Source organism: Orycteropus afer, unplaced genomic scaffold (genome assembly GCF_000298275.1).
Source record: "Orycteropus afer afer isolate SDZICR_OR568_19922 unplaced genomic scaffold, OryAfe1.0 scaffold00492, whole genome shotgun sequence".
Taxonomy (NCBI): Eukaryota; Metazoa; Chordata; class Mammalia; order Tubulidentata; family Orycteropodidae; genus Orycteropus; species Orycteropus afer.
The window spans coordinates 48,256-70,244 of NW_006922079.1; the positions used below are offsets into that span (position 1 = coordinate 48,256).

Consider the following 21,989-nt stretch of genomic DNA (forward strand, 5'->3'; position numbering starts at 1 on the left):
TGCCCCATCTTCCTTCCAAGGAGTGGCTGGTGGGTTTGAACCGCCAGCCTTCTGGTTAGCAGTCAAGTGCCTTAGGCACTATGCTACCAGAGCTCAAAGTTTGTAGATTAGGAATAGGTTTATTACAACCTGCCTTTCTTCAGTAGCCCTGATTTGGGTTACTGAAGTGTCCAGAAAATGCTGATGTACATGGGAAGGTAAGAGTTTTTCAGTTGAGTTTTAAAGACTTCTATTATTCATATCATATGGTGATGAGTTCTTAAGTTTTCAGGAGAGGGCAGAGAAGCAAAATTCTGGCTGACTTTAGTGATAGTTCTAAACTCATAATGACTCAAAACCTACATTTCTGATAGCTGAGGAAACGAAGTAAAGTCTTCTCCCACTTACACATTTTTTCTTGGCTGATCTCAATCTATCACCTTGTGGCTAATTTTCTGCTCTCTTTTTCTCCTATCCCTTTTTTCTGCCTATGCCACTTCCTCTTTTTTCCTCCCAGCATTGCCTGTCTTCTAAGTGTTCCTTTTACTATTCCTTTTCTCTGGAGAAATCAGTGCACACTTGGAAAGGATGAAGGAAAAGTAGGAGAGAAAAAGCAAATTCAAACTTCAAATACGTTATTGTTGTTGTTAGGTGCTGTCAAGTCGTTTCTGACTCATAGCGACCCCATGCACAGCAGAACGAAACACTGCCTTGGCCAGTGCCAGCTCTGCAATCCTTGCTATACTTGAGCCCATCGCCACAGCAAATATGTCATTCCATCTCGTTGAGGACCTTCCCCTCTATCGTCAACTCTCCACCTTACCAAGCACGACATCCTTCTCCAGAGAATGGTAGGAAGAAGGAAGAGGCCACCCACTTCTCAAAGGATTGGCCAGAGAAAACCTCATGAATAGCAGAGCAACACTTCAAAGATAAACAGATTATAATGACCACAGTCCATTTTGTGACACCTCCAGCCATGTGACAAGGAGGCAATACAGATGTCCTGTGACTCTCAACCTTGTCCCTGCTGGGGCAATAGAGCACCACAGAATTGCACTGAGATCAATGAACTTCACCATTCTTCTTTGGACAGAGAGGGCTCAAACTGTACAGAGCTGGCCAGAGTGTATTTCACCTTGGAACTATTATGAAGACAAAAAATAAACAAACTCACTGCTGTCAAGTCAGATCTGACTCATATCGATCCCCCCTTGAAACCCAAGGCGGAATCGCTATGGAAGATTACCCAACCTTCCTTACGAGGAGTGGCTGGTGGATTTGAAACTCCAGCCTTCTGGTTAGTAATCAAATGCCTTAGGCACTACGCCACCAGAACTCCCATTATGAAGACAATAAATGCCAAACCATAGTATGGCTTTAGCCTAGTTGCCCACCAAGTGACCTTCTAAAACTTCTGCTTGTTTGTCTGTCCACAGTATTCTTTTCTTTTTGCCCTTTCCAGACTTTTCATGAATCTCAAATTCATCTGGTGCCTCTCACATCTTTCACTTTACCATCGCTCATCTACTCTCCTCCATTTAGTGTTCAATTACCCTTTAGCTTCAGCCCCTTTCAAGTCTTTCAGAATGGTGTTTCAAGGTTAATTTTCTAATGTCCATTCCTGAGGATGTGATGGTTCAGTGGTAGAAGTCTTGTCTTTCAGGAAGGAGACCAGCTTTGATTCTTAGCCAATGCAACTCAGCCATCATCCATCCCTCAGTGGAAATTTGCACATTACTATGATGCTGAACCTCGGAAGGAAGATGGGGCAATCTACCTCCATAGTGATACTGCCTCAGAAACCCAAGGAGGGGTCCCTATGAGTCAGGTCTGACTCAACGGCACATAACAACAACATGATGCTGAACAAGTTTCAGTGGAGCTTTCAGACTAAGGTGGACTAGGAAGAAAGGCCTGGAGATCTACTTCTGAAAATTAGCCAGTGAAAAGTCTATGGATCACAATGGACCAATCCTTAGCTGATGATGGAGGAGGTAGTTCCAGCTCCATCATTCATGGGGTCACCAAGAGTGGAGGGTTCACTGGACTGCAGCTAACACCACCACCCATTTCTGTTGAATCAAGTGCAATTTCATAAGGCTGGAAGTCAAGATACTCTGATAAGTGGTTCTGTGCTTATTCTGAATTTTCTTATTAATCCTCCAAATACATTAACTTCTTCAGAGAATACCCTTGATGATCTCTCCATGGAACAGTGGCATTATATGTACTTTCCCACCTTACAAGTTCTAAATTACCTCTTTCTAATGCAAGTCCCTCTCTTGGTAAAATGGCCTTTAGTTCCCTGCTCACAGGAACAGTTTCATCCTCCAAGTTTCTTTACTAGCAATATTCTTTTCTACATAATCTATCTCTTGATAAAGCACTCTCGCTGTTACTACTTTTGGCATTTTGGTCCTTCCTTCACAAACAAATTTAAAACTCCTCAAAAGGATGGCTCATTTTGCCATCTCCTCCACAGCACATAGCACAAAACTGGGTATCCCTTCTCTCTCCTCCCTCCCTTTCAATAGTAACCCCCAAGCTCTCCCCTGTCCTCCAGAAAAGCACAAAATATCACCACTTTCTATTTCTTCTTTCTCTGCAGAGCACCTTATCTATTTATTTGTGCCCGGTACCTCCTGACATTATTGTTTTTGGGACTTTCTTATTACCCAAATTGTTTATCAAAATATTTTCTCAAAAATTTCCTTCTCTCATTGGAAATCTTAAATAGCTGTTAGAATAACTTTTCTCCTTTTTGTTACACTGAAATATCTGTTTCCTTCAAGTGATGTTAATTTTGAGATTTCTTCCTGTTCTTTATATCTCTTTTGTTAAACTGTTATTACTGAACTACTTCCATTGTTTAATTGTTCCCCCTTCTTTTTCATCTTCAAGATTTCTTCCATGAGCTCTTTCAAAAACACCCTTATTATTAACCTCTTGAGCCTTGGATTTTATTCAAGTATTTTCCTGAAAGTAACCTTTTCCTTCTCAAATGGTAAGATTAACAATGACCAAAACTGGCAGTTAATTGGTCTGAATTACTTGATTTAGTTAGTTTACTTTTTAAGCCTCTAAGCAAGTACTTTTTGTGTGTCAGCCAACATTATCAATAGTCAACAAATAAAAATCACTCTTGATTGTTCATAGCATGATGATTCAGCAGCTAAAGCTATGTACTCCTGACTTTTTAAGTAGGTGTTTCTTTGTCACCTTATTTTGTTCTTCACCACTCATTTGCCAATTTCAATAGCATTTTCACACTAAGACAGAGGAAAAAGAAAGGACTGGCAATCTACTTTTGAATATTAGCCAGTGAAAATCCTATGGATGACAGCTGAATATTGTTTAATAAAGTGCTGGAAGATGAGCCACCTAGGATGGAAGGCACTCAAAATACACAGGGTCCAAAGCAATGACCTGAGTATATCAATGACAACAAAGACGGCACAAGGGCTGGGTTCTGGTGCGAATGATTGCCCCACTAGCTGGCTGTGAGACTTTAGGCAAGTTACTTAATCCTCAGAGTCTTGGTTTCTCCTTCATAAAATGAACATGTTGTTACTGTCAGCCACCATAGAATTGGCCCCCTATTCACGTCAACCCCATGTGTATGAAATACAAAATGCTGTGTGATCCTGTGCCATCACCATGAATGGATGCAGATCAGATCATTGTGCTCCATAGGATTTTCACTGGCTAATTTTTCTAAGATTCCAGATCATTGTGCTCCATAGGATTTTCACTGGCTCTGGTAGCATAGTGCCTAAGGCACTTGACTGCTAATCAGAAGGCTGGTGGTTCAAACCCACCAGCCACTCCTCAGAAGGAAGGTTGGGCAATCTACTTCCGTAGTGATACTGCCTCAGAAACCCAATGAGGGGTCGCTATATGAGTCAGGTCTGACTCGAAGGCACATAACAATTTTTGGAAGATTCTCTGCCCTTTCTTCCTTATCCGTCTTAGTCTGGAAACTCTGTTGAAACCTGTTCATCATCATAGCAACACACAAACTTCCATTAACAGGTGTTGGCTGTCACATGAGATGCATTGTCTGGGAACTCAATGAAACTCTCCTGTATGGAAAGTCAGAATTCTACCATATGGGTTCCATAAAATGGTCATAAACCAAAAAACAAAACAAAACCCAAACTCACTGACATTGAGTTGATTCTGACTCATAACAACCCCTATTGGGTTTCCGAGGCAGTAAATCTTTATGGACGTAGATTGCCCCATCTTCCTTACGTGGAGCGGCTGGTGGGTTTGAACTGCCAACCTTTTGGTTAGCAGTCAAATGCCTTAGGCAGTATGCCAACAGAGCTCCTTAAAATGTATATAGCAATACAAAAAGTAGCAAGGTAATACTGCTGGATACAGAGGCCCCAAGCTGCTACGCTTGGGGGCATAATGTCTGCATTCTATAGGGGAACTATCGGTCACCAGGGCAATGCTCAGCCTCTAGCACCCAAAGTCCTGTCCTGTGTCCCTGAGGGGGAGGGAACATAGGTGATGGCAAATACCTATGTCTGCGGCAGTATCCCAATTAAATCCCACTGTTGACAGTTCTGCTGTAACTTCATCCTAGTATCCTGAGTCCCAAAGCTCGGGCCCTGTGAGAGCCCTTCTGTGTTTTATAGGCCCACAGCTTCCTGTCCTCTCTAAGTACTTTTGGTACTCTGAGGTTTCCATTTTTTGTTTTTGAGTACAGGTAGGTTGACTGGGTTTTAAAAGCATTTCCTATCCATTTTAGGGACTTTGTGGGTGGGAGGGAGAGGTGGTAGTGTTTCCTCAGTTGATAGTATGAAACAGTTGTATCACAGTGAAATTTTAATTTGTATCATTTTTATTCACTAGTAGGTTTGAAATTGCTTGTTTATTCTATTATTTTTCAAGGAGTAATATTTTAAACATCATCCCAATTAAAATTTAGATCCTTAAAATTCAAGCAAAAATATGAGATGAAGGAAAAAAAAAACTAAAATGACACAAATGTGATATTAACAATGGTAGCTAACATCTAGTGATTAATATGGAAGGTGCTATGGCCTGAAGCAGGCCACTTCAGTCCTGGACAGCTCCTACAGATATAAATTCTTCCTTCAAATAAACTCAAGATTTACTTTTTTAGTAAAACCAAAAAACCAGTTGCCGTAGAGTTGCTTCTGACTCACAATGACCCTGCATGTGTCAGGGGAGAACTGTGCACCATAGAGTTTCCAACAGTTGTAATCTTATGGAAGTGGATCACCAGGCCTTCCAAAGTGCCTCTGGGTGGACTCAAACCTCCAACCTCCAACCTTTTGGTTAGCAGCTGAATACGTTAACTGTTTGTACCACCCAGGGATTCCTTTGTTCTAATATCTACTTGATCTTATTCTTACTTATAGTACCACACAACATAGGGATGATCCATTTTCTGCACATATTATCAACATTGTTTTCTCATATATCATGGCTGCAAAATGTCTCATCTGTGATAGGCTTCTTCGGAATGCTTATTACAGCACTCACCTCTCAGCAAGTGTGGCACAGTGTTCAGAGGAGGATAGGTGCCTCCTTGTTTTGGATACTGCTTGTGCTAATACAAGTATGCTTGAGGGAACAAAAACATTCTTCCACGTAAGTATATTTCACATTTTTTTTAAACTAATTATGAACTTGGACAGTCTTTTGTTGCTTTCTTTTCATCTAAGAACCTGACTTTTACATTGTATCCCTATTATGTTTCATCTTATTAGATTTATTCCATTGATTCTAGGCTGTCAAAGTCTTTTCTATCATGAATGCCATCCAGTATTTCAGCCCTCCTTTTCCGAGTTGTAACATTCCCAGGTAAGGTAAGTTTGCTTTTGGGTTTCATCTAGTCACTAATAAAATGCGTAAGATTGAAGGCCAAGGATTGAGCCATGCAAAACATTTCTCTAAAAACCAGGTGATTTTAGAGAGAAAACAGATCACTATGACCAAAATAAAAGGTGCTCTGGTCGCACAATGCCTAAGGCATTTGACTGGTAGCCAGAAGGTTGGCAGTTCAAACACACCAGCCACTCCGTGGAAAGATGGGGCAATCTACCTCCATAAAGATTTACCACCTCAGAAACTCAAGGGGGGTTGCTATGAGTTGGAATCGACTTGATGGTGTGAGTTTTTCTTTTTTGGTGACCAAAACATGAAGTAGATGGTGCATGTGTATATTGCCAGCATTGTCCTTAATTCAAAGGACCACACTTTTTAAAATGTATAAAGGCAGGAAATGCAACATGTCCACAATCAGACTTTTATTCTAATTGGTCAGTCAAAAAGACCCAAGACCCCTGTTATGGGACATCACAAGGGACTCTACCCCCTTTCTGCCCAGGTGCCAATATAACTAAGTGAGGGGAGATCAATCTGCATGTGAAAGTAGACATGTTCTATGATACTTCACCAACTTCTAGAATAGAAAAAGAGGTCAACATGCAAAAATAAGATTCTAGAGAAGGTTGTGTTGAGGAGTCTTATCTGTGGAGAAGGCTGTGCTTGAGTAACACCACTGCGCCCCACCCTGTTTTACTGTCCCACAGGTGTGTGCAGATACAAGTGGGTACACTGCAACAGTAGTAAACTTGGTTCATGTTCACAACACTTATTTTCATAGCACAATTACAGAATAACTGGACAAATAATCAGCAATTGTTTCACCATAGATTTACTAAAATGATGTATTTTTCCCCTGTACTTTTATGTTATAGTCACTCATAGTTCAGTGGTAGAATTGTCTTCTTTCATGAGGGATACTCGGGTTTGATTCTCAACTAGTTCACCTCATGTGCAGCCACTACCCACCTGTCAGTAGAGGCTTGAGTGTCACTATGATGCTGTCAGTGGAGCTTCTAGAGCTAACACAGACTAGAAGAAAGGCTTGGCAATCTACTTCCAAAAATCAGCCAATAAAACCCCTATGAACTACAATGGTCCCATACTCAAAGACCACAAGGATGGTGCAGTACTGAGCAATGTTTCAGTCTATTGTATTTAGGATCACCATGAGTCAGGAGCTGACTTGACAGCAGCTGACACCACCACCACCACTATAGTTTCTAAACTAATACCTGAAGATATGTTATTGTTGTGTATCACTGAGTTGATTTCAATTCATGTGACAGAGCAGAACTACCCCATAGGGTTTACTAGGCTGTAATTGTTAGCCAGGTCTTTTCTCCTGCAAGGTGAATGGTAGGTTTGAACCACTGACTTTTTGGTTTGCAGCTGCAGAGCAACTGGTAAGTCTGAACCACAGACCTTTTTGGTTTACTTAACCACTGCACCACCAAGGCTCTTGCCTGAAGATACAGAGCTATTATTTATATTATTCATTAAATATTAAAAAAATAAGCCATTGGATATATTCAGACTATACATGTTGTAATGTGGTAATTAATGTGTTCTTTGACATTTTGGAAATTCAGTAAAAACAGTATTTCACTAGCTCATTCTCTATACTGTTATTCTCTAGAACTGTTTAGATTTACAATAGTATAAAAAGTCCTTCATATTTAGTCTTTACCACTCTTTTAAAGTAACCTCTAATCTAATATAGTAGGTCAGAGACTCAACTATCCACATCCATGTGTCATGATTAAGAGAGATGACTAAAGCAAGTCTTTGCCAATCAACTTGGATTTCTCTAGTTTAAAAAAATGTATAGAGAAAATGTACTTTAAAATTAAATTATGCAATGGAGAGCAATTGAACGAATTAGGAACAAATGCCAGAAAACTCATTGTTCTAATTTTTCTTTCTTTAGAAACTAGAGAAATAGCAAATTATTTACTGAACTTGTACTTCAGTTTTTCCATGTTTAGGAGAGAAAACTCCTCAAAATAAGTAAAATATAAAATTTCTTAATAACTATTTTGGTAACTTAAATTGCTTTTTATTCCTGTGAGATCAAGTGCAATTTGGCAGAAGTTCTGTGTTGTCACCAATCCTTTATTGAAACTGGTAACTTGCACATTTTATAGAACAACAAAAATAATGTTCAATATACACAGTCTTTGCATGGACTATTTGACTATACACAAGGCATAGTGATAACACAATCTAATCTTCATAATAGTTTGTGCACAAAAAGACACCAGACAGACAACAGGTGAACATTACAGTGAAATGACATCACAAGTCCAGTGAAAATTCAGCATAATACAAAACATATTCATCTATTACAAATGATAACTTCCTAAACAGCCAGATATCATTCAGTAGTAGGTTACCCAGAGTCTGAAGCAGATATCTGTTGTGTAGTTATAAACCTCTTAAGTGAAGCAACCTCTGCAGATAAGTTTGCTATCCCCTGCTTCAAATACAAATTCTCTGGGTCAGAAACTTTGTAGACACCGTCTTTAATTTCAACCACTCCAGATTTGAAACTATTTTGGGTCTTGCCACTAAGTTCTTTTTGATGCCAGTGTTCTGATTTAAGAGACCAATCTTGGATGTTAGTCACTTGCACTGAGAAAGGAGTAAGAGCAGAATGTACCATATTTGGAGTATTATGCTTTTCAAGTTCAAAATGTCTTTTTGATGTCATGTCAATAGGTGAGGACAGTTTTTGCGTGGCATCAAATTCACTGTCTAATGCTTCTACTTTTATCTGCATAGCTTTGGCTTTGATTCGAAGCTTGTGTGGCAATGCAGAGGAATTCACTTCTGGAACTTTCACCACTGTTGCATGTCCACATTTAAGTTCAACGGGAGAATGGATTGGGCCCTTGGGAACCTGCTGTTCATCTTCTCCATCGGATGACTTTCCAACCACCCCATCATCAGTCTCCGAAGTTCTTGGAGAGTTACTGGAGGAGTGATTGACTTGCAACAGAGGAGGAGAGTGTGAGTATCCAGAAAAAGAATTTCCTATATAGTTTTGATAGATGGATGCTGTATAGGAGCCTCTGTCATCTCTTGGCTCTCTTGTATAGTTCTCTAGTTCCATTGGCTCTTGTTTTATGATTTGGAATTTGTTTTCAGGACTTCTGCAACTATTCTGAACAGGACTCTCTTGAGTATGTTCTACCGAGGACAGCTCTGAAACATCAGACAGAGAGCTCTGTGGAGAGTGCTTAATGACAGAAATACAGCTACTTGCCACCATGGAGGGTTCATGCTCATCCACAAAAGAGCTAACATTAGATTTGGAAGTTGGGTAGTCTTGAAAGTACACAGCTGTAGAATTACTAAGTTTCTGAATCTCTTGAGCATATGCTGTGGAGCTAATTAAACCAAACTTTAATTTCAGTGAAAGCAGTTCAGCTTTTAAAGTGGCGTTTTCTTCTCCCAGTGCAATTAGTTTGTTTTCTAAAACCAGGTCATTCAGTCGACGTTTCTCACGAGATCTTTTGGCAGCTTCATTATTTTTCCGCCTTTTTTCCCAATACATGGCATCTTTCTTTTCATCAGGAATGAACTCCCGCTTTCTACGGCATGCTGAAGATTTGTTTTTCCCCACACTTCCTTCATTTAATAGAAGGTCTTCTCCTGTTGTCAAGTCTTCTGATACTTCAGTTAAAGCAGAATTAAGTACCAACATCTTGTCTACACTGCTACTAGTTTCAAGCAATGCCTGCTCTTTTTTGATGGTCTGCATTTTTCTCAGCTGCATCAGAAACAACCTTTACCTGTATATGTTGTGTAGGAGAACAAATTATTTCCCCAGTATTCTCAAACTCTTTAGAAACTGTGGTTCAAAATCCATTCATATTCTTCCTTTCAGTTCTGTAGTCCAGGAATAGTTCCTCTTGTTGAATGGAGTAGGTATCTTCTAGGTTATCTGTAATACATTAAAAGAAGTAGTTATCTACTTAATAAATATTAATTACCAATTATGTACAAGAGATGGTGTTAAGTATTTAAGGTTTAGGGTTTACAGGTGTGAATAAGACATGGTTCTTGCTTTCAAGGAGTTTAAAACCTTGAAGAGGAAATGAGTACCCAAGTTCTTATACTATTAACTGTTGTAAAAGACAAATAACAAGTGAGCTGTATCAGCAAAGGGGTATGTGGTTCAGAAAAGTGAGACAAAAGCATCCACCCTAGAAGTAGAGGAAGGGTGGACTAAAAAAGGAGAAATAATTGGGCTTGGATGTATGGATGGGACATTATAGGAAGAAAATGATAAACTGCCTATGATTGGTAAGTTTTTAAATAATTCTTGCATATTGTGATGATTCTGAATAATTTTAGATAGCATCTGTATCACTGCAAAGAAGTTCATCTCTTAAAAATAATTCTACCATGCAAACCCCTTTAACACCAGTAAATGGATTTTTCAATTACTGTACAGAAGCTATAAATGAAGCTAAATTTTTATCTCCACTAAAACTAAAAGCCACATATACAACTGAGTAGTTGTTGTTGTATTTTTAATCTTCACTTTATGTAGATGTAAGTATGTTCTCCCCATCTCTGAATGTGTTATGTGGGCTTACATATTCCAGCTCATTCCAACATGTGACTTGCCACATATCAGACTGATTTATCATATATTCATTTAAGATCAAAGTGCCCAAAATGATTTTGTGGGCCTGAAAATTTTATAATAGTAGATTTCAGTTATATAGTAACTTTTGACTAAAATAAATAAAGCATTTGACTGCTAATCAAGAGGTTGGTGGTTCAAACTCACCAGCTGCTCCAGAAAGACATGGCAGTCTGCTTCCATAAAGACTTACAGCCTTGGAAACCCTCTGTGGCAGTTCTACTGTGTCCTATAGGGTCACTATTGACTGGATGGCAGTGGGTTTGGGTTTAGTCAAAGGATTTTTATTTATTTATTTATTTAAGTACAGTGCATGCTCAAAAGCTAAAATTCACTTTAAATTGAGAGCATTATGGACAATTTTTTCATTTTTACTAATTAGTTTCAAACAAAATATGAGAACTCTAAAATAGAACTACCAACTAGCTTCCTCTTCCACTGATGAAATATTTATAATATGAATTTGGCTTGACATTTAGTTTGATGTTAGATAATAAATCCACTTCATATTCCAGTAACAATCTTTTTGTGATGGTTTTTGGATCTGTTTCTAGATACTGCTTTTATTTTTAATTTTCATAAAGTAGATGTGACAAGACAACTCTTCACTCAGGACTTTCTGTGTACAGTGGCATTCTATCCATATTGAAAAAGATCTCGTGTTTTTTGTTTTACGTCGTTAGTTCTTACACATAGTTTCATAATGACTAATGAAGTGAAGTATAATTTTATCAGCTGGAAAAGCCCGCCAGCTTCTCTTGTCTTTTCCAGAAGAAACAGAAGTAATGATTTAATAATTTATAGGATCATAAGATTTCATGTCATGCTTTTGTCCATCAAATTAAGCCAACATGGTTAAGGAACAGCTAGTCACAAGTTACTGAAATCTGTGATTGTTAATACCAACTTTCTGTTTGGTTTTTGATGACACAACTTTAATGGAAAATGAATGGAAAAGAATGTTTCACACAGCAGACAATGATGTTTTAGAAAAGTAATCTTTCTAGTCATCACTTAGTAAAACAATACTATTTTCTGTATTTCCATTTAGGTGTTACCTTCCAACAAGAAAACTAATTTTTCTTTACATACTGAATGAATTCTTTCCTCCTGTAAAAGATTTCTATTCAGTAATTCAGTTAGGTCCTCATATCTAAAGCAAAATAAGTGTTGAAAAAAAAAGTTAGGAATTCCATTTATAGGAAAGCATTACATTGATCACTTGCAACATGCATCTCCAAATCTCCACTACATCTCAGATATATATATATATATAAATATAAATATCAGATTGTCCCTTCCATTACTAGTTGCTGTCGAGTTGACAATGACTCAAGGCAATCCCATGTGTGTTGGGCCTTTCTTCTGAGGTGACTCTTAGTGAAACTGAATCATCGACCTTTCTGTTATAATGGATTGTGCTATTTGCGACACCCAAGGACTCCTATGACCCCTTACATGTTATTATTCCAAGTATTTTCTTTCTCTTCTATAAACTTTTGTTTACCCTTTCCTTGAGGAAAAAAAAAATTCACATTTTTGCCTCACCTAGTTTACAGTTGTGCCTTAGAAATGTCCTGCCATTCTGTCTCATAGTTGCTCTTCCTAAACAGTTCATTATTTCTATCCACATCAAGAGAACCTCCTGTTTCAAAGGTGTATACTATGTGTGTATCTGTTGGGGTTATATAGGGAGACAATAGTGGTCATGTTGCGAAGGGAAAACAATTCTACTTCCACTTCCATTTAACTTAAATATTCCACTTGTCTTAGTTTCTTTAACCTATTTCTCCTAGGTGATTAAGTGCTATAATTCCATTTTCCCATTTCTATGATTCTGTCAGTATATTGAAAATTTACAGAAAAGCTCATTTCTTTTTAGTTAATCTTCTTCTAGGAAGAGGAATTTTGAATTTCACTCTCTGTACTATAAACCTGTGAGTCTTCCCTTATCTACAAGTTAGTAACTGTTAAGTACAGAACTCTCTAGAACTTAATTGGCAAATCACCACATATGGTCTTAAGATATTTTCTATATTCTTTATCAAATAATCTAGCAGTGCTGCAAAAAAGTGCATCAGCATTGTGAGATAATGTAGAGAGTGATGCTGATTCTGTATACTGTGTATCTTTCTCCATGCTTGTCTTATATACCCCAAGTAGATTGTAAATATTTCAGGGGAGAAATTAATGCATATTTGTATCTTCTGTCAACAAATTAAACATATTAGGTACTCAACATTTGATTGGCATTCAACTACTTATCTAAGAGTTTTATGACCAAAAATCTTTTGATACATTTTATTCTATTCAACACTATTGTGTGTATTTTAAGGAAAATATTTTGTTTATTAATAGAGAGTATGTGTCTCTTACTCATTAATTGATTCATTCAACACTCATATGTATCGGGTACTGAGCTAGACTGGGCACATACAAAAATGGAGGGAAAATCAAACTCCCAAATCTCAAGGAACTCCCCATCTAGGATGGGAGACAAATTGCTATAGTACAGTGAGTTGCTTTAATATGGCCCGTTTAGTCATGGGTGATGGTCTCATAACTCCCACAAAATGGGTGGGATTATGCAAATAAGATGCTTGTGGCCCACCAAGGGGCATGGACAGCCTGGTAATAAAGCAAATAAAGTATACGAACCTTTGCAAGGGGGTGGGTCATGCACATAAGGTGTACGAAACCCTTATTATAGGGAATTAGTCACTTTGCCATCCTACTAGGTTTTAGAAGAGCCGATCCCAGAGTGAAGGAAGGACTTCACTACTATCAAGAAGCACTAGGAGCAGAGCATGTCTTTTGAACCCAGGATGCCCGTATTGAGAACCTCCTGGACCCAGGGGACAGAGAGAGCTGTAACACAGGAGAAAACGTGAGACAGTAAGAATTGGCAGCAAGTCCAGCAGCAGAAATGGTGGCAGCAGAACCAAGAGACCAGTCCAAGAGACCATGCATAATGGTCCATGAAGCAAGGCAACTATAGAGGGTGTGCTGAATTGAATTGCAAAGCAAGAGAGCAGAACACCTTCAGGTAGGAGGCTTTGTGGAGGAATGGAGTACCTCTGAGAACTTACTGGCAGAGCTAAAAAGCTTTGTAACACTTGCCCCAGCAGGACAGAGACCAGGCTGAAGGTCGAGGGCCAAGAGAGTAGGGTTGTTCTGAGGGCACTGAGGAAAGGCTGTTTTCAGGGGGCCAAGGGGAGGCCTACCCTGAGAGGCTGAGAAGAGCCTTACATAGCTGAGAGAGCATTACATAGCTGAGAGAGCATTCTGCACTGAAGGGAGACTGTCTACATGCCTCCTGATCCTGATTTCTGAATTGCAGCCTGTTGATTCTGATCCTGAGGATACCTGTTATTTCCCAAATATACTCCTTCACTGAGGTCTGTGAACTCTGTGTGGCCATTGTAAGGAATTTCCAAACCCAGCAGAGAAGTAGAGGGTGGGATGACTAGTGTCAGAACAGGTGAAAAGGCTGGAGAGAGGAGGTAATGTCGGATCTCCACCTCATAGGAATCTGCTTTGGGCCGGTGTTGATGATGATTTGTCTCTCCCCCTGAAGTCAGAAGAGGAAGTTTGACACCACATCATTTTCACACATGAGAATGCAGTGATAACTGAGGTACGTGTAAGGAGTTACATCAACACGGGGTCTGTTGCATAGATCACATGGTTTTTAAGCAGCACTGCCCTATTCTTAGTATGATAACAACAGTAACAGCTGCCATTTATTGAGCCCCCCACCACTTGTTTGTCAGTTTGTCATACTTGGATGGCTTGGATATTGCTATGTGCTGGAAGCTTATGCCACCGATATTTCAAATACCAGCAGGGCCACCCATGATGGACAAGTTTCAGCAGAGCTTCTAAACTAAGAAAGACTTTCTAAAGAAAGGCCTGCTAACCTACTTATGAAAATTAGCCAATGAACTCCTTATGGGTCACAACAGAATACTGTCCAACTAGCTTGCTTTGGGCACAAGATGAAGAGGGATCAATTGCTGGAGGACATCATGTTTGGTGAAACAGAGGGCCAGTGAGGATGAGGGAGACCTTTGGCAAGATGAATTGGCACAATAGCCACAACAATGGACTTGAGCATGCTAGCAGTTATGAGGATGACGCAGGGTCAGCAATATTTTGTTTGACTGTACTTAAAGTTGCCACTAGTAGGAGCTGACTCAATGGCAGCTGATTGGTCTATCTATCTATAATTGAGCCCTTACTATCCAACAGGCACTGTGCGCCTGAACTGAGTTATTTTATTAATCTTCACAACAATCATTCTCAGATAAGAAAACTAAGGCTAAAAGAACTAACATGCTCAGAGTCATACAGTTAAGATTCCAATCTCTCCCTGACCCCAATCAGATTCCTTGGATAGTACCTTCTCCAAGGTTTCATAGGATTACTCTAGTATGTACTAGGGCAAGCTCTGGTAGCGTAGTGGGTAAGGCACTTGACTGCTAACCAGAAGGCTGGCAGTTCAAACCTACCAGCCACTCCTCAGAAGAAGGTTGGGCAATCTACTTCCGTAGTGATACTGCCTTGGAAACCCAAGGAGGGGGTGTTATGAGTCAGGACCGAGTGGATGGCACATAACAACAACAACACTAAGGCAAGGCATCTTCATTTGCATACAGTTCCTTTTCTGTTACTCTTATTTCTGAGTAACAAACAGCCATTTAACACATTACTTTGGGTGCAGTAGGCACTTTCAGATGCTATCATACTTCTTTAAAACAACAAGAATTTTTCTCCAGCTTCCTAATAGTCGTTTTAAATCTTGAGAGTATTTAATGAGTTGAGAACTCATTCTGTTAATTTTCAGATATCTGCTAAAATTTTAATCTCCTGGAAATTCTATTTATGCTAAATAAATACAGGAAAGAAAAATTATAGCTATAGCTATGTCATCTATTTTATATTCACACACACACACACATACACACACACGGGAGGGAACTCTGGTAGCATAGTGTTTATGGCACTTGACCGCTACTGGCGGTTCATACATACATACATATAAAGGCAGAGTGATTTATCCAAGCTCACACAGCAGTTACTGGCAGAGATGGGTCCTACAATTTATTTATGTCCCTCAACAATGAACTAAATTAAGGTGGATGCAATGGTGGTTTACAATGTCTTCTGAAAACATCAAGATTTATGAACTAATGACTTCATTTCAAACTCCAGTATTATCTCTTATGATTAACTTAACAATGACTTCATCTATGCCTCATATTCAAATCAGCATTTAATGCTGTGGTATATTCATCACTGCTTAAGATTTTTTTTTTTCCGGTGAATAATTGGCACTAAATGCCAATTTTATGATGTTAGCATATTCAGCGTGACTAATTTCATTATAGGAACTCTGGTAGCATAGTGCCTAAGGCACTTGACTGCTAACCAGAAGGCTGGAAGTTCAAACCCACCAGGCACTCCTTAGAAGGACAATCTACTTCTATAGTGATACTGCCCTGGAAACCCAAGGAGGGGTTGCTATGAGTTGGGTCCAACTCGATGGCACATAACAACTTCATTATACCCATTAGATAATACTAGTGTTTCTTAAACACACAAACAAAAAACAGAAATTTAAGAGTAAGAGTTAAAACATGACAATGATATATTTTTCCATACCTAATATAGAGGTGCCATCATTATAAGTGGAACCTGTGGAGAGCCGGAACTCGACAGGACTGCTTTGGTTTTCCAGGTCTCATAAGTTTTTTGCTTTTGATGGGATATAGTCTTTCTACCACTTGTTTTAGTGGAAAATATTTGAATGTTCCTTCTCTGACAGGTTTCCACCTTACACACACACATACATGTACACACAAAACAAACCCACTGCCATCGAGTCAATTCCAACTCATAGTGACCCCTATGAGTTTCCAAGGCAGTAAATCTTTACAGAAGTAGATTGTCTCATGTTCCTTCCAAGTAGTGGCTGGTGGGTTTGAACTGCCAACCTTCTGGTTAGCAGTGAAATGCCCTAAGCGCTAAGCCACCAGATTACACAGGTTCCTGCTTTTGCAAGTTTTACGGTATATCACTAAAATTTACTTTAATGCTTTTTTACAGTACAAAAACAAACAAAAAAACAAAAACCCATACTCACGGCTGTAGAGTCGATTCTGACTCATAGCGATCCCTCCTTGGGTTTCTGAAGTGGTATCTCTACAGAAGTAGATTTTCCAGTCTTCTGTCTGATTTGAACCACTAGCCTTCTGATTAGCAGTCAAATGTCTTAGGCACTACGCCTCCAGAGCTCCTTTTTTATAGTATAACTCACTGTATTTACAAGCATGAGTTATATTCATAAGCCTAAATTTTTTGTTTATTTAAGTAACATGATCTAATGGTGCTTTTAATTAAGATTAGGATTTGATTAAGAAAATTTTCTAAATGAATAAAACTTTATGACTTAAATTTTAAACCTTTACCTTTGAGAAGTTACCTCATTACTTATGTTTATAACGATACACTGTATTTTCCCTGACTTAGTGCAGTGGTTGAGCATTCAGCTGCTAATCAAAAGGTTGGTGGTTCAAACCCACCAGGTACTCCACAGGAGAAAGACAGGCAGTCTGCTTCTGTAAAGATATACAGCCTTAGAAACCTTATGGGGCAGTTCTACTCTGCCTGATAGGGTAGCTATAAGTTGGAATCGACTCAATGGCAGTGGTGGGTGGGTTTCATGTGATCTCCCATAAAAGAAGATTTTACAATTCAAACTTTACCAAAAAAAAAAAAAAAAAAAGTCAAAAGAAGGAACATTTTCTTTCAATTGTCTAAAGTCTTACTAATAGTTTCAACATTAATATCTGTTACGAGAAAATTTTTTCATTAATTATCTCTTTAAAAGAGAAATTATATTGCAAATTGTAGCTATTCTATATAGTGATTTAAAAATGTTGTCAGTATAAGATGAAATACTATTTGACCTGCCCAATGATTTGGGAACATTTTAATAGAAATATGTAACTTTCTCTCTATTTTCTCAATGCTTTGTTTACCTTCCCAGAGGTATAGTATGTTGTTGTTGTTGTTATGTGCTGTCAAATAGTATAGATAACATTAAAGAAGAAAATTATTTTAAAGGTAAACCTAAGTTATGTTAAACTGTAACCCATCTCTGCCCTAAGCAGCAGTTGCTTGCTGTTGAGATAAGTGCCACTTTAATGTAAAAGTGAAATAAATCAATCCACAGCTTTTTATATATTTAAACTATTAATACTAGCAGAATGTTTAATCTACAGCTTTTTCCTATGGGTAAAATCCATAACATGATCGCTTCAATGTTTTAATTCTTTTTATAGATTTACAAAAACCTATAAGCAGAGATAAAACAAGAAAAGAATGTTCATGCACAATTAGATGAAAAAAACCCAGTAAAAACTTTGAACTTCCAAGAGGACTTTTTCTTATTTGGGTTACCTGTAAATAAATGTGTCAAAATCTGATCAATTTTCTCATACATGAAAATATTTTTAATTTCTTGCTTTTTCATGTACACAAAGGAATATTTGAAAATTAGATTCAAACCTAATAAATATTTGGTGATAGGATTGTATTTTATTATAGCTTGATATAATTTAAGAAACTGAAGTATGAAATAGTATGACATGAACATTCTTTAAAGAAAGAGGCCAGTGTTTATAATGCAAGATGAAAAAATATGAAGATGACACAGAGTAAATGTACACACACTAATATGTCCAAACCATTAACTGCATGGCTTGAGAAACTGTCCTCACTAAATAGCAAGAATAATTTAGGGGCAAGGGGGAATAGAATAGCAATGCATTAAAAAAAAAATGTGGTGAAATATATATAACACACCACTTGCCATTTTAACTATTTTTATGTGTATCAGTGCATTTTTAAAAATTTGTAGTCACTTCAAAATGAAGACCATTAATTTTCTTGAAACCTTCAGAAAGATAATTTGTGAGTCTACCAACTAATCTGATCTTAAGGGAGACCAACAGTCACAAAGTTACCCAGTCATAGGAAATCTTGCAATGGGTAAGCAATACTGGGATATATGCAACATGGAGTAATGATGTCATCAAATGGTATGGGTTCAGGGGCTGGTGTGTGGGAGGATAAGATATAGAAAAGTGTCCTTGATTGCTTCCAATGATATTGAAGAATTACCCTAATTCTTCTCAGCTTTACTTTTTCTTATTTACTTTCTATCCCAGTGAACAAATGATTACAAATGTTATTTACTTTACCATGTGTTTATAAATAAAGTGAACTGGGGGAAAAAAAAAAAAAAGATGAAGTGGGTTATTTTCAGTGCTTATTGGAAGGCAATTTATATGTATTTTAAGATCCCTGGAAAATTAATTTATAAAAGACAGTTTTCTGATAACTAAAAGACACATACCCCATTCTGATCCCACTGAAACAGTTCTCAAAGCACATATTAATGAATACCAGAAACTATTCCCATAGAGTAGAACTGCCCCATAGGGTTTGCAAGGCTGTAAATCTTTATGGAAGCAGACTGCCTCTTCTTTCTCCCGAGAAGTGGCTGGTGGGTCTGAACCAATGACCAGCCCAACGCTTTAACCACCACACCATCAGAGCCCCTTATTAATGAATATCCACCTACTGCCACTAAGTAGATTCTGACTCATAGTGACCCCCACTGAGTTTCCAAGGCTGTGTATCTTTACGGAAGTAAATTGCTTCACTTCTCCCTGCACAGCAGCTGGTGGGTTTGAACCATGACATTCTGGTTATCAGCCAAATGCCTACCCACTATGCCACTAGAACTCCTGCTCCTTTATTAATGAATAATATGCAGTAAATACTGACCAAACTTTATCATAAAAACAAGCTTATGCTCTCTAATTAAAAACCACATGAGAAACATTATTATTATTATTTATTTATTTATTTTTCTATTACAGGAAAATTATTTGCAAAGAAATTTGAGAGATAATTGCAAGGGGATGTAATAAAAATTCATTCTGAAACTGAAAAACTTATGTAATATCTGTGTTCAAAGGTCAACATCTTTCAACATTCTCATAATAACTAGTCCATTCTGTATAAAAATCAACTGAAATTTAATTTAGAAAAATAACAGGATATCAAACAATGTGTTAATCTGGTTAAATACAGGCATCCCTTATAAAAACAGAAATGAATATTAAAGGAAATTTCAATTATATTGTTTCTGTCATATTTTGAATTGAATCCCAAGTGTGCCCTCACTCCTCAATACAAATTAAAAATAAACAACTTTTAACAGGAACAGTGCCATCTGGATTACAACTGAAATAATGAAGTACATGTGATCTTAACTCAGTAAAAATAAAACCTGGGCAATATGACTGTACCTTTTCCATTCTATAGCTGTAATCACATTTCCATCTAATAACTGACTACAGTGGCTATGGCAAGGCCAACTAGAAAAATCTACTCAGGTGGTGAGTCAGGCACATTGCTCAACATGTGAAAGTGCTCTAACAAAGGGCTTTAATTTTTAGGTTGTTGCATCACAGTGATAATATAATTGCACTTCGGGAAGATATAAGCCTTTAGCACAGAAGAGGAAATTATTTCAAAAACCTGCAGTGAACTTGCACTCATATTCACTAAAAGGACCAAGGGAGAAGTGAGCTGTCATCAGCACAGCTTCCTCAACCCCATCCCCTCTTCAGTCTCTGTGACCCTGGGCTGTATATCAAATTTGCTAAACTTCCATGTCTTCATCTATAAAATGAGCATGATAGTAAAACACTCAGCATAGTGCCTGGCACATACATTATAACAGCTAGTAAATATAAATAAGTCAGTCTCAATCTCATTTCTAAAGGATAATCAATACCAGGCAACAAAGATTATTAGTTCTAGGCCCTTTTAGCTGTTCATGATTCTTGGCAAAGCAGTAGTCCTAGGCTGCAAGTATCTGGTTAAATCAAATGAAGTTTTCTTTTGTATTAGTCAAAACAGTCAAATATTGGCAGTTTCAGGGAATCAACCAGTTTTCAAGTATATAGGCTACAGACAACCCCTTCAAGATAGTTGAACTGTGGGTTCTAACCAGCTTCTGCAGATTTCAGGATCATAGAACTTCAGATGCAAAGATTACCCAAGCCAAAGAAAATGAGTCACAGAAAGGTTAAGAGAGCTTACCCAGGCCAAAGAAAATGAGTCATAGAAAGGTTAAGTGAACTGGAAAAAGCTAAACTGTTCGGCACCTTTTACATTATTCCAGCTATCATCAACATCACCTCTCTGCTCCTTAAAACAATTCCCCCAAACATTAACTTGATAATTTTGGAAGTTGGAGGTTCTGCAATCCTGTGAAGAATTTCCTTCAAATTTAACCTTTAATGTAATGGCAAATGGTTTTGAGAAAAATAATCATTAGCAGAACAAAGAAGTATTTCAAAAATATCATTAATTATAGGTTTAATTCTAACTTTAATTCTTACTATTATTGCAGAGAAATTTAGAGGAAAATGAAGGTGAATACCTATATTTAAAAATAAAAATTTGGGGTCCAGGTCAATTATACAGGAAGTGTTGATTGAGCTCCTCATAACTGCCCAGCTGAACAGGTTTTATTCCCTGTTTACCCTTGAGGCTGTGAAAACAGGGGTGGTTAAGTTGCAAGCTGAGGCCTGGGATGTAGGGCTCTTCTGAGCTCAGAGCCTGTTCTCTGTTTCTTGCCAAAGCGTGTTCCCTAACTACTAAAAGTGGCCTGTAACTCAAGAGAGAATGTGATTAGCAATGGGGGTGTCTGTATAGAATCCCATACAAACCAAGTTTTTGGTCTGTCTTCAGCAAAGAGCAGACTGCATTGATGCTTTCAAAGAACATCTTTGTTGTTTCAATGAATTCACTCTAAATTACTTTAAGAACCCAATCGCAGAAATCTTTAGGGGGTGGTGGTGAAAATACTTTTTACAGTGTTACAGTAGGATATCAGTGTTTATGTGGGTGTTTGATTTTTGTTTTATTTTTAGCTCCAGGGATCTTTGACCACATAAACCAAAGGTTTGGAAGAAATACAAAACAAAACAAATAATCAATTTAACTCATCACAGTAAAGTTGAGGCTCATTTTCTCACCACCATCAATATTTGAGTGCCCTCACCTCCAATTTCTGTGGTCTTTGAGATTTGGAGGTTTTCTTGGGTCTTTTTAACTCAACAAATCTAGAAGTACTTGGCTCTGAAACACATTGAATACTTCTGGAACAAGGTGTTTGCTGTGTTCAGAACCTCACAATACAAAAGGAGTAGGCTCGAACCCCCGGATGTGCCAGTCGGAGGGCAGACAGCAGCACCTAAATGCCCAGAGAAGCAAACTCTTCTCCATGCTCTTATTTCCCTTCTGCTCCTTTTTTACCTCCTCTGTCCATCCCTCCGTCTCCACCTATCCTCCCTTGCTCACAGCTGCGCCTCCCCGGGAAGCCCATCGGTCCGACCTT

General features: G+C 38.1%; 1 protein-coding gene across 1 annotated transcript; it reads right to left on the bottom strand.

The window, feature by feature from the left end:
* Nucleotides 1-8,239: 8,239 nt before the first annotated feature.
* On the bottom strand, nt 8,240-9,628 carry NFIL3 (nuclear factor, interleukin 3 regulated). Its single transcript, XM_007955169.2, has one exon. The coding sequence runs from the start codon at nt 9,626-9,628 to the stop codon at nt 8,240-8,242; it is 1,389 nt and encodes a 462-aa protein (XP_007953360.1).
* Between the last annotated feature and the right edge of the window lie 12,361 nt (nt 9,629-21,989).